Raw genomic sequence first — 12,841 nt, 5'->3', positions numbered from 1 at the left:
TTCAGATGCACAAGTTACTTACCTTCGGTAACGATATATCTGTAAGAGACATTAGTTAATGATAGATTCATTACCGCCACACCCATCCTCCCCGTTCTGCAAACTGATTTCTAGGGTTAAGGTCATTTCTTTCAGGGCCCTAGTTTCAATGCACCAGTGGTCAGTATCTTGCATGGCTCTACGTTCCTGTTGCGGAAAGTCGTGTACAGAATGGACATCAGCGCGCGATGGCGGTGTCTAAGTAGCTGCTGCAACGTCATCCCGGCGATCACGACACCTACGACGGACGCGGAGCCGCACAACGCCACCACCGACGCGCAGGGGTTCTGCTGAAGAAAACTTTCCGGATCCAGTCTGACGCCTGGGGGTAATTCTAAGGTAAGTAATCTATCACTACCTAATGTCTCTTACAGATATATCGTTACCGAAGGTAAGTAATTGTACATTGTGTATGCCTTGTTTTATTAGAAACTGGCATGAACTTTGCAGCCGCTCTTTTATCATGTTACCCTGCCCACATCAGACAGGAATTAATTTGACTATAGGACAATTGTGTCCTTTTGAAATTTATTTGTTTTGGGTATTTTAGGCAATTTAAGTTTTATTTGCCGTTGTCCTGATTTTAAATTTAATTCATGACGAAGGATGCATCCTGCTTTTGGGAGGCAAGATACTAAATGGGTGCAGGTTCTAAGTGGGGTGAGTGAAGATGTTTGCTATATCTCCTTGTTGATACTTGGATGCTCGAAGATGTCAGATTTGCCCTGTTGAGGACAGAGAGACATAGAGCACAGTGTGCTGGTGTGGAATATATTCTGACTGATTTCTGTCTTTTCTTCTGCAGCTGTGCTGTATTTCCTACTGCAAGTGAGCTTTCTTGTGGACGAGGGAGTGTCACCTGTGCTACTTCAGCTTCTCTCATGTGCCTTGTGTGGAAGCAGAGTCCTGTCAGCAGTAGCAGCGTCCAGTGCACCCTCTTCAGCCCCTACCGGATCTGGTACAGGACAGCCTACCACCCAGAGCAAATCCTCCACCAAGAAAAGCAAGAAGGAAGAAAAGGAGAAAGAAAAAGACGGTGTGTGACACAGAAAAGAAGTTCTTTTTGCCAGAGTTTATTTAAATGGACCATCCACCTATGTGGTCGTTTTCCCTTTTAGTGATAACTGCTGAATCCAAAGGAAATGTACAAGGCTGTTTGCTGCTGATATTGATGTTCATCTTGCACTGCACTTATCTACACTGGCATTTTTCTCTCCTGACCTATTCTAGGGGACATGAAGTGGTTCTTGTTTTCTTGACCTTTTCTCATCGTTCTTTGGTAAGGGTGCCTAGAAGAGTAGCCATGGTCATTTCCTTAATTTCAAAGGAGTGTTATGTGGCTTCGGCAGGAACTCTGTCTTGGCTGGGCACCTGCAAGTTGTAACTAGTCTGTGTTGGCAGTTAGAAGATTTTCTACTTATTATGCAGTATTTAAGTAGAAATTGGGTGAGAGAAAGTCCTGGTGTGCTTCTCAGAAGTTTGTTGCACTGATATGTTTTGGAGAAAAGTGGTTGGCGAGCAAGTCTGTTTTTGGTTTCCCCATTTGGTCTCACTGCATTATTGGTTTTAAGTGAGGCTGAAAGGAATCCCATAGACACAGCAGGTCGCTATTTAATGTTTGAAAACAGAGTGAAGGGTGTCTCTTTATAGCCCTTGCTTGGTAGTCTGGGATTTAAATACATGCAAAGCTTTCAGCAGTGTGTAGAAAACCACCTCTTCTCTCTAAATGGGTTTATGTCATGAACAGGGACTGGAAGATGAGCTGGCGATTTTAGTTAGATTGCATTCCATGCTAACTCATTTTTAGGAAAGGTCTCTGGAAGCTAGTAGGCAGCTGCCCTGGCTCGCAAATGGACTTGAAGTGGGATTCTAATGTGTTTGAGAGTTGGAGTAAAAGGTCTGTATTGGATATTCTTATGTTGTCTTACCGTCCCTAGGTGAAGCCTCGGGCAGTCAGGAGGAGCAGCTCTGCACTGCGCTAGTCAACCAGCTGAACAAATTTGCTGACAAGGAAACATTGATCCAGTTCTTGCGCTGCTTCCTGCTTGAATCAAATGCCTCCTCTGTGCGCTGGCAGGCTCACTGTCTGGCCCTGAATATCTACAGGTGAGGCACACCGCTTGGCACTGCATATCCATAAGTGAAAATAGATCCTTGCGAATTGACAGATGATGCTGCAGGGCACTGTATGTCTTGAGATCAAATTATTAATTAAATCGTAGTACTACATAGTGTTTAAGCCCACTTTCCTTCTTAGTATTAGATTATCCCCTTCAGCATGTCTGCCTATTTAATTTCTGGGCCTCATGTGCACTGATAGAGTTCCAGAAGTTCAGTCTGGGAAAATTCAGTTAGTGCACGTTTAATGAATATGAAAAACATAGTTGCCATCTTGTTAACTCCTCCGAATACTGTTGAGTACGTTTTTGGGCCAACTAGCCCTCCACACCCCTCAAACTACTTTACCCAGATTGAGACTGGCATGGTAAAAACTTACTTAGTCCAGAGTGTGCTGGCCAAATATTTACAGTATGTGTCCAAACCATGGACCTGTTCAGTATTTGTAGGAAAGTAGGATCTGCTTTCATGGTCACCCCCACTTTATGCTGGGGTCATTATATTTTTCTGCATAAACAAATCCTCTGCACACGTTTAAAAATCAACACACATAAAGTTGCATCTATATATCACAGTAATGCTTGTCTTGTATTTTCCGAAGTCTTTAATTCAAGTTCTTCGGTAAGTGAAGTTAATTCTGTACTCCACTAGTCTGTGTCTTGCTCTGTGAGCACAGTGGACTCGCACGGCGAACACAACGCTTTCGGGAGATCCTTTTTTGAACAGACCTGCCGGAATGTGCAGGACATAGAAACTCTACTCTACTTTGAAAGTGAATTACCAATCACAGTCAAAGACAACATCTCCAGGATTAATGCACAAACAGACAGAAACCCTATCTGGGTTGGAATTATCACCTGAAATAAGAGACTTCCAGAGACTGATCATAGCCCTGAAGAAGTCGGGGGTAATCCCTTGTAACAGCGACAAAACAAGTGTTGGCTAAGAAACAGACTAGTGGAGTACAGAATTAACTTCACTTACGGATGAACTTGAATTAAAGACTTTGGAAAATACAAGACAAGCATTACTGTGATATATAGATGCAACTTTGTGTGTTGATTTTTAAACGTGTGCATAGGATTTGTTTTTGCAGTAGAGTGGTCTGTTGACCACACATTTGGGGCTTTGGTGGTTTTTCCCTACCTAATGCACCATGCCAGATTTCTTGTCACAGCTATAATATTAATGTGATAGACCTAAGTGCGCCATTTTCCTATTGCCTACCACCGGCTCTGTATATCTATCATTGTGTTTTACTGACTAGTTTGACTGGGTTCCTGCTAATCAGGACCCCAGTCTCTGTGCTTCCTCCCTAAATTGGACAAGGTGAGTACTAAGGTACACTCCCGATTGGCTACTGATGTACCCTTGTAAGTCCCTAGTATATAGTACTAATGTATCCAGGGCCTAGGTACACCAGGGGCTGAGGCATGTATTATGCCACCCATGGGAGACCACCCAAATTGTGACTACAAGCCTGCCATTGCAACCTCTGTAAGCTGGTGCTAGCACCACTTAAAACAGATATAACTTTCCTTATACCTGAGGTCACTGCACTTAAAACCTATAAGTCACCCCTAAGGCAGGGCTTTCAATCCTGATGGCAGGGTGCTCAGTTATACGGGTGAGGGTGCCCCTGCATGAACAGGACACCCCTACGACCCTCTGAGTCCATTCTCCCAGGTTGTAAGTCCATCAGCACTTATTATACATAAAATGGCTATGCGTCATTACGCAATGGTTATCTCCAAACTGGCTCTAACGAACCCTGTCGTGTTTGGTATCAAACATTTTGGAATCGTACTCCCACACTGTAAACGGTTGGAATCATACGCCTACACCATAAACTGTGTGTGAGGTATGATTCCATGCACTGTTAAACTCCTCCAGGAGGGCCTCAGTGCTCCCGGTACAAGTCTTCTTACCCGGACCGCAAACTTTGGCTGCTGCCGACCAGAGACACGATTCTGCCCTCTTGCTGTTGAGCCAGGTTCGAGCAGGAGAAGGCAGGACAATAGGTTTTGCAGTGTGAATCCTTTTCTGAATTCACATGTTGTGCATTATTCCGCCATCTACTTGTTGGGTCTGGAATTGTCTTTATTTATTTTTTTCTCTGATTTTGGTCGCTGTCGTCCACCACTTGGTGCCAGGTACGTCCCCTGTGTGATGTCAGACAGTATCCTGGAGGTCGATGTGCGTGGTATCCATCTTCAGATTATTTTTTCCGCCGTTGGGTCTGGAAGCAAGACGGGAAGCTTCGACGATTTTTCTGATTTCTACGAAAAAACTTCAAGAAAACAGAAGAAAGATTGCAGAGAAACCTCATCGTTCTTCGATACCGTAACTGGGGACAGGAGAAGAGCTTACACCACAGGGGACCGCATCGGTCCACAAATGGCGAGGTTGGGGACATGGAGAATACCCCCTTCAAGTTCTGTCCCAAGTGCCACCACAAGTACGCTCAACACAGCCCACACAACGTCTGCAACCTCTGCCTGCCCAAGGACCATCGGGACAATGACTGTGAGGCCTGCGCAGCGTTCCTGTCGAAGACACTTGAACTCGCCGAAAGCAAAGAGAGGCCCACTACGCCACGATGTCGCAGACCGCAAAAAAAACCTCTCTGAGAGACCTGGGTTTCTCCAGCGATGAGGAAGAACAGGGAGCACCAGCAGAATCGACGCACGAGGGATCGGATATCGAGGTTGTAGAAGGTGACTCCGAAAAAAACCACGCCCAGAAGAAGGCGAGCGATCCATTAAAGAAGACAGAGAAGGTAAGACACCATAAACATCCGTCGGAACCGAAGGGCCACAAACATAAGGCGCCCAAGGCAGCCCCGACACCAACCAAAAAGGCGATCGAGGGTCAGCCGCAATTATAAAAAAATATATATTTTTTTAAAAACACGGAACCCAACTAAAGGTTACAGATGAGGAAAAATCGCCGGAAACGCCGAAGACAAGGGTCGAACACAAACCGAATCAATCAGGGATTTGTTAAGCGCGACTACTTACCCGTAAGGGTCTCAAGGTGCTGGGGAGGAGGGGAGGTGTAGGTTCCATTCCCTCAAGGAGGAGGTCTGCGAAAAGGACCACAACACTGTCAAAAGCTCACGACGCTGCTTAAAAGGGAAAATCTCTGGTCTCTGATGCTGAGTGCTCTCGAAGTCAAAAGAAAAAGGAAACGATTTTGAAATGAAATGGCGTAACTCCTTCAGAAGAAGAGGGAGTTCGACGCGTCGCTGAAGGAATTTCGAATCCCCGAGGTACCGGTCGCTGACCAGGAGAACGTCGACGCCGAAGAGGCAGAAGATGCTGAGGGAGGAGGTATCTTCGACTCACCTCCTACCCCAGAACCTCGAGACGAAGAACCAGAGGAATACAGGGACGTACCTGAAGAGGAGGGAATCTTCGAAAAGTTTGAGGAGTCATGGAACGATCTCGACACCGAAAGCCTGGAGGAAGAGATATGCATTTATCGTTCGAAAGCTTCGCTTCCAGACTGCATAGCTTTCTACAATGACCTAGTCAAGAGAGCAGCAAATCAATTTGGAGTCGCCCTAGAGGAAGAAAAATGAGATGCATGCTTCCTCCTAGGAACCCTGGCCCCAGCTACCAAGGGAACTCAATATCTTCCTATGCTCCCTAGCATTTTGGATCAATGCAAGGAAGTTTTCAAAGAACCAGCTTCAAACAAGGTGATAACCCCCAGGGTTGAAAAGAAATATAAGGCCTCTAAGGACCCGAAATATATTCAGGGAAACACAGTGCCTGACTCAATTATTGTCATCATAGCCAGAAGTAGAGCTAATGCAGTCTACAATACCTACCCTCCGAAGAAAAGGAGAGTAAAAGGATGGACATGGTGGGGAGAAAAATGGAAAAGGAAGCAGCAACACAGTGACGCATCGCAAATTCCAATGCCCTCCTGAACATGTACTGTTACCAACAAAGGGATGAGCTAGAGGAGATCCTTAAACTCCCTGAAGATGTCAGGAAAAGAGCAAGATCTATTATCCAAGATGGAAAGAACGTGGCAAACACTTGCCTTAAGTCTGCTTTGGATGCAGCAGATACTACTAGTCCGCAAATGTGCACAGGAATTATCCTGAGAAGACATGCCTGGCTCAAAATATCTGGTTTCAAACAGGAAGTTCATGCCTCCATCATCAATAGACCATTCAATGGGCAGGCACTGTTTGGAAAGGAAGTGGATGAATCCCTTCAGCAGATTAAAAAGAACAACGAAACGGCAAGGGCGATGGGAGTCCTACAGCAAAGAGGTTCCTTTAAAAGGGGTGAATAGAATTCCAGAAAGCCCACAGGTAGAGGCAGCTTTAGTCAGGAACAGCAAATGTTACAGCAACCACAAGGCCAGAACCCTGGACAACTAACAGGTAAGCAGTCAGGCTACCAAGGTTGGCAGCAACAGCAGAAGCAGCCCTTTCGGGCGAGAGGCAATGGCAATGGCAGAGGGAGAGGCCAAACCTCTAGAGGAAGAGGAAACAGATCCACCTTACTCACTCACAAACAAGGACCCACACAACACCAGTGGGGAGAAGACTATCTTTGTACCTCAAACAATGGAAAAATATCACAACGGAACACATTACCAATTCAAAATCCTACCTTTCGGAATAGTCAGCTCCACATGTATTCACAAAGTGCCTAGCCACGGTAGCGGCATACCTAGGAAGAGAGAGAATCCACGTCTACCCTTATTTGGACAACTGGCTCATAAGGTCACATTCAAAGCAAACATGCCACAAACGTGTTTAAACCGTTATCCAGACACTGCAAGCCCTGTTTTTCTCAATAAACCACAAAAAATCTTCAACAAGACCAGAAAGGGTAAATACATTCCTGGGAGCTGTATTGGGCACAGCAAAAGTGTACCTCACACAACCCAGAATACAAGCTATCCATCTGGAAACAACCCTCTACAAGAGGGGACAATTTCTGACAGTGAGGAAGGTCATGAAACTGATGGGCATGATGGCATCATGCATCCCACTTATCCCTCACGCTCGCTTACACATGCACTCATTCCAAGAATGGCTTGCCAACAGCTGGTCCCAAGCAACAGGGAGTTGGGAGGATCGAGTGGTTGTTACACAAAGGGTGCAAGCAGAGATACAATAAAGGGCATCCAACAACATAGCACAGGGAGACCTTTCAAAATCCCAATTCTATCTGTGACAATCACCACAGACTCATCCCTCAACGGTTGGGGAGCACACTGCAACCAGCTGAAAGTATGTGGTCAATGGAATGAACAGGATTTGATGAAACTTCTTTGAGATGAAAACGGTCTTTCTAGCACTGAAATCATTCCAGAAACGCATTCAGAGGAAGACTGTCCTAATCCAAACAGACAATACAACAACAATGTTCTAGTTGAACAAACAAGGAAGTACAAGTTCCTTTCCCCTTAGCAAACTTGCGCAGGAAATAGGGCAGTAGCTCACAATAGCAATCTACAAACACCAGGAGTAGACAACATTACAGCTGACCAGTTGAGCGACCAGAACAACTGCTCCCACGAATGAGAGTTGAAACAGCAAGTGGTACAATACCTTTTCAGTCTTTGGGGGACACTAGTGATAGACCAATTTGCAACAATACAGAACAAAAAATGCCAGTCCTTTGCCTCAAGGTTTCCACACCGCCTGCCAAAGGGAAATGCACTTTCCCTCAACTGGTCGCAGACATTTGCTTACGCCTTTCCACCAATAGCCCTGATGCAAAGAGTGTTACAAAAGCAAAAAGTCCAGGAAGAAACATTATTCTCTTTGGCCCTCAATGGCCAAGACAGACATGGTACTCAACCGTCCTAGAACTATCCAAGTGGGAGAGAGTCAAGCTCAAAGCAGACAGGGACTTGCTAACAATGCAACAAGGCCAGATCTTTCACCCAGAACCAGCAATGCTGCACCTGGCAGCCTGGCACCTGAGTACATAGAATTTGGCTACCTCAACCTGCCTTTTCGAACAATGGAAATTCTAAAGGAGGCAAGAAGGCAGTCAACAAGAAAATGCTATGCAGCAAAATGGAAGCAATATACCACTTGGTGCAATGCTAACAATAAGGTTGATTCAATAGACACACAAACACTAATTGCATACCTCACTTACCTCCTAGATAGCAACATCAACTACTCGAGCATAAAGGTGCACCTCGCTGACATAGTAGCATATACAAGAGGAAAGACATGTAAAAGCTTCTTTACAAGACCTGTAATTAAAAGATTTCTAGAAGGAGCAAAAAGGATTGCTCCACCAAGAGTAGCTCCAGTACCCACAAGGAGCCTAAATACAGTACTATCACAACTAATGACAAACCCCTTCGAGCCCATGCATGCAGCGGACTTCAAACACATTACTCTAAAAAACAGTTTTTCTCATCTCTATTACGTCCCTAAGAAAAGTAAGTGAGATACAAGCTCTAACAATATAAGAACCATTCTTACGAATTCACAAGGATTAAGTAATCTTAAAGACAAGCCCACACTTCTTACCAAGGTGGTATCAAAATATTACTTGAATCTAAATATCATCCTACCGGTTTTCTTCAAAACCCAAAAACTAACGGGGAAAAAAGCCTCTATACCTTGGATGTAAGAAGAGTGTTGCTGTACTATTTACAAAAAACAGAACAGATCCAAAGAGCAAAACAATTTTGTCGCCTACGCACATACCACACAGGATCACCAGTCACAAAGGCAACTATTGCAAGATGGATAGTACAAACCATCCAATCATGTTCTGCCAATGCCAAAAAAGAATTAACAATTCAGCCAACAGCTCACTCCACAAGAAACAAAGGAGCAACCCTGGCTTTCATGGCAAATGTACCCATTGACTCCATTTGTGCGGCAGCAACATGGGCATCACCAAACACATTTACAAAGCATTACTGCATGGATATGCAAATGAGTAAGGAAGCTCAAATTGGACAAATGGTGCTTCAACACCTGTTTGCAAAGTCTTCCTTTCACCACAGCCTCCCAAACATGGGAGATACCGCTACATAGTCTAATGCACTGCATGTGAATCCAGAAAAGGATTCACGCTGCAAAACAAAATGGTTCTTACCAGTAGTAGTAGTTTTGGAAGAAAAGCAAAAGAGGAAGGTGCACCAGTAAGAAGTCCAGGTCCAAACAATATCTTTGAAATATTCTTTTAATTTTCTTGTAAAAGAGACTCGAAGCCAACGCGTTTAGTTCCACACTGGAACTTCTTCAAGGCTGAAAACATGCAACATAACCACATTTAAATACCAAAAAACACCACAGAACATCACATGACACAACGATACATTCTATCCGATAGTCGATTGTTTCAAAAGTACCAAAGACAAAAAATACATCAATTGAAAAAATAATAATAATAATATAACAACATGAACAAAACTTCACGTAAAGGACAAAAAAATGTTGCCAAAGGAAAAGCATCACGACATTTATATCATTAATAAATAAAGCACAATACAACATTTATATCACATATATCTTGTGCAATAAAAATACTGCATACACCCATATAATAAGGCAATATAAATACGAAACATTAAGGTATCGTCAGCACCAATTTTAAGGTACCTATCCCTAGTATGTGGCTGTGAGGAATTGATTTATATATGTAAGGCAAGATGTCGTTCCCTCAAAAAATAACCACAAACTACTATAAGAAGAGCGAAAGAGAAGGACAAAAAAGGGGAGGAAAAGGTAAAGAAAAAGAAAAAAGAGAAAAGAAAAAGGGGAAAGAAAAAACGAGAAAAGGGGGGTAAAAAAAGGGGGAAGAGGGGGAAGGAAGGGAGGGGGAGGAGAGAGGGTGGAGGGAGGGTGGAAGGACGGGGGAAGTTGAAAAATATGGGAGAAAGGGTTAAAACCCAGTAGGAGTGGTCAACCAATAAGCAATATGCAAGAAAACTCTCCAAAAACAGGCTTCTATTATAACAAACAGCGTAGTAAAGGTTGCAACGTAATGGTGTCCCGCACATGTGAAGAATATATATTCACAAGCCGAAGGTAAGTATATCTGTATTAAAAAAGGAGGTGTATATATATAAATGAAAAGTTTCAGAAAAAATAGAGACAGCCCAATATCACAAGTAAAACGTGCTGATAGTATCTCACAGTAATCAGCGTGGGCTTACCAATAGTAAGAATATAATATGGCTTCATCTTATATTCGAGTTCAAGACAGGAAAGGTCACCATGACAGCATATGTAGCTGTACAATGCAGGTGACCAAGGTGACTGCTCTGTAGTACGAGCAAACAAGTATCAGGAATTCCAATATTCTAAAAGGAAAAGTATGACGAATAATTAATATACTAATTGAACCCCATGGCTAAAATACGATTTTCTAATATATTTATGGTGCAGGTAACCAATAGTACGTCTACAGTATAGTACCGAAAGAGAATGAAGCACGAGCCAGTTGGGGGTGTAGCAAAATCAAACCCTTCACATCAATATCAGAAAAAAGGGGGGGCTATCGGGTTGGCCCTAGCCCCAAAGATGGTATGGAAGAGCAAAGTATAGCCATAATAGCCATATAGCCATAATATATATATATATATATATATATATATATATATATATATATATCAAATAACTTCCAACTAACCAGAACCAGTAAGGAAGCTCAAATTGGACAAATGGTGCTTCAACACCTGTTTGGAAAGTCTTCCTTTCACCACAGCCTCCCAAACATGGGAGATACCTCTACATAGTCTAATGCACTGCATGTGAATCCAGAAAAGGATTCACGCTGCAAAACAAAATGGTTCTTACCAGTAGTAGTAGTTTTGCAGCTTGAAGAATTTTCTGGAGTCACATGTGACCCACCCGCCCTTCCCTACAAGGAAAACAAACCGGTGGGGAAGCAAAGGTTTAAACCAGTTATTCAACAACCATCTCAAGGACTACAAGATATGGATCAAAACAGAAAAGAGACTCCAAAGATGGCGACCACGCACGACGACCTCCAGGATACCGTCTGACGTCAAATAGGGGACGCACCTGGCAGCAAATGGTGGTCGACAGTGACCAAAACAGGGGGAAAAAAAGACAATTCCAGACCCAACCACTAGATCGCGGAATAATGCACAGCATGTGATTCCAATTCTTCAAGTGCAAAATTACTCCTACTGGTAAGTAACTACTTTGTTTCCTGTCACAGGGAGGTGTGACCACCTCCCAGACAGGATTTGGTGTATTAGGACAGGGTGGGGGCAATTGCCAGCGCCACTAGACTGCTTTGAAGGGCACATTTCAGTGAGCCGTTGGCTTCCGCTCTGGCGTGAAACTGTACAAAGGACATGGAGTATCCTCCCACTGTCCAGCCCCCCTCTGCAAAGGACCCCTGAATCGTCCCAACCCTTTCCTTAGGGTACTTAAGGGGTTACCTGTGGATGGGTCCCTAGATTCATCGTGGGACAAGATTCAGATCCAAAACCACTTCAACCGTCTGGGGACTTTCGACTTCGTTTTGGGAACCGAGACTGCAACTGGGAGGGTTCCTGCTTCTCCTGGTCTCGTCGTCTTGCTGCAACGTCTGTGCCTGTGCTCAATACAGGTTCTTCACAAGGCCTTTGGACATTCAAGACACCTGAAGGAATCTCCCTTGGAGTGAAGGATTCACTCCTCTGCAGCTACCGCAACAAAGATGACCGTTCTGCTGATCCTGGGCTCCCACGTTCTCTGAAAGGCTTAGCAACACAGGTGGTGGTTCTGCAACTTCTCAAGGCCTGCACTGTCTTCTCACCAAGTTTTTAGGCCAGTTTCCCTCGTCAGAACTGCTGGAACAGAACCCCTGTGCACTGCGTCGACTTGATGTTGCCAAGGCTTGTCCAGAGATCTTCGGGCTCCAAGAAGCTTCAGCCTCAAGCATCTCCTGCAGCCAAGAACTTTGCCTACACCATATCCCCTGCACCTTGGGCCTTCATCCTTTGGTGAGCTGCTCGAGATCCTCTTGCGACTCCTGTGCCTCCGACCTGTGGTTCCTCTTGAGGGTCTTATCTGGCTCCATTGGGCTCCCCTGCTTGCTCGGCGGGGCCTGCTCGGACTTACCTGCTCACAGTGAGTCTTTTGGACCTTACTTGTCCCGACACTGCACCTTTTTCGATAGCCATTGCCAAGGCTTGTGGTGCCCCTGCCGCACACTGACCCCTTGTCTCTTGACCTCCGACGTGGGACAGCTCATGAACGACTCCTGGTCTTCCGCAGCATCACCTGGTCCGCACAGCTTCAACTTAAAGGGCACCGTCAACTCTCCTGCGTCTCCGACATCGGTGGGCATTCGTCTACCGCGCCTCCTGGTCACTCCTGAGTGGCATAGCCTCTGTCCACCCTGCTTGCAGGTACCTCTCACCTTGAATCCACCTTTGGGTTCCTCCAGACTCTTTTGCCTTTTTCGCCAGCAGCATCTTCAGTGAAGTCCTCCATTGTGGTCTACAGCCATTTCCGACGTCACATAGCACCTATGTACTTGGCTTCCCTGGTGTGGGTATCTTAGTTCCTGGGGTATCCATGGGTGGGGCCACTCTCAAGCCTTTCATTTTCCACAGAGTCCGTTAGGAAGGGTCCTTTTTCTTCAAAACTGCAACCGCAACTTACCTGTTGACTTGTACTGAGCTCGCGGTGGTGTTCCCACTCTGTACACAACCTCCG

At 44.9% G+C, this 12,841-nt stretch overlaps 1 protein-coding gene across 14 annotated transcripts in view; it reads left to right on the top strand.

Annotated features, from left to right (window-relative positions):
* The window catches only part of UBR4 (ubiquitin protein ligase E3 component n-recognin 4), a 1,980,383-nt gene that overhangs the window by 1,556,467 nt on the left and 411,075 nt on the right, over positions 1 to 12,841 (top strand). For all 14 annotated transcript variants that reach the window (XM_085609056.1, XM_085609055.1, XM_085609054.1 and 11 more), the window contains 2 exons: positions 845 to 1,075; positions 1,977 to 2,145. In XM_085609056.1, coding sequence (XP_085465182.1) covers positions 845 to 1,075; positions 1,977 to 2,145 — 400 coding nt within the window. The remainder of the gene's footprint in view (positions 1 to 844; positions 1,076 to 1,976; positions 2,146 to 12,841) is intronic.

Source organism: Triturus cristatus, chromosome 1_2 (genome assembly GCF_964204655.1).
Source record: "Triturus cristatus chromosome 1_2, aTriCri1.1, whole genome shotgun sequence".
In the NCBI taxonomy this organism is placed as follows: domain Eukaryota; kingdom Metazoa; phylum Chordata; class Amphibia; order Caudata; family Salamandridae; genus Triturus; species Triturus cristatus.
The sequence above is the reverse complement of the archived record's forward strand: the minus strand, read 5'-3'. Positions and strand labels throughout refer to the sequence as shown.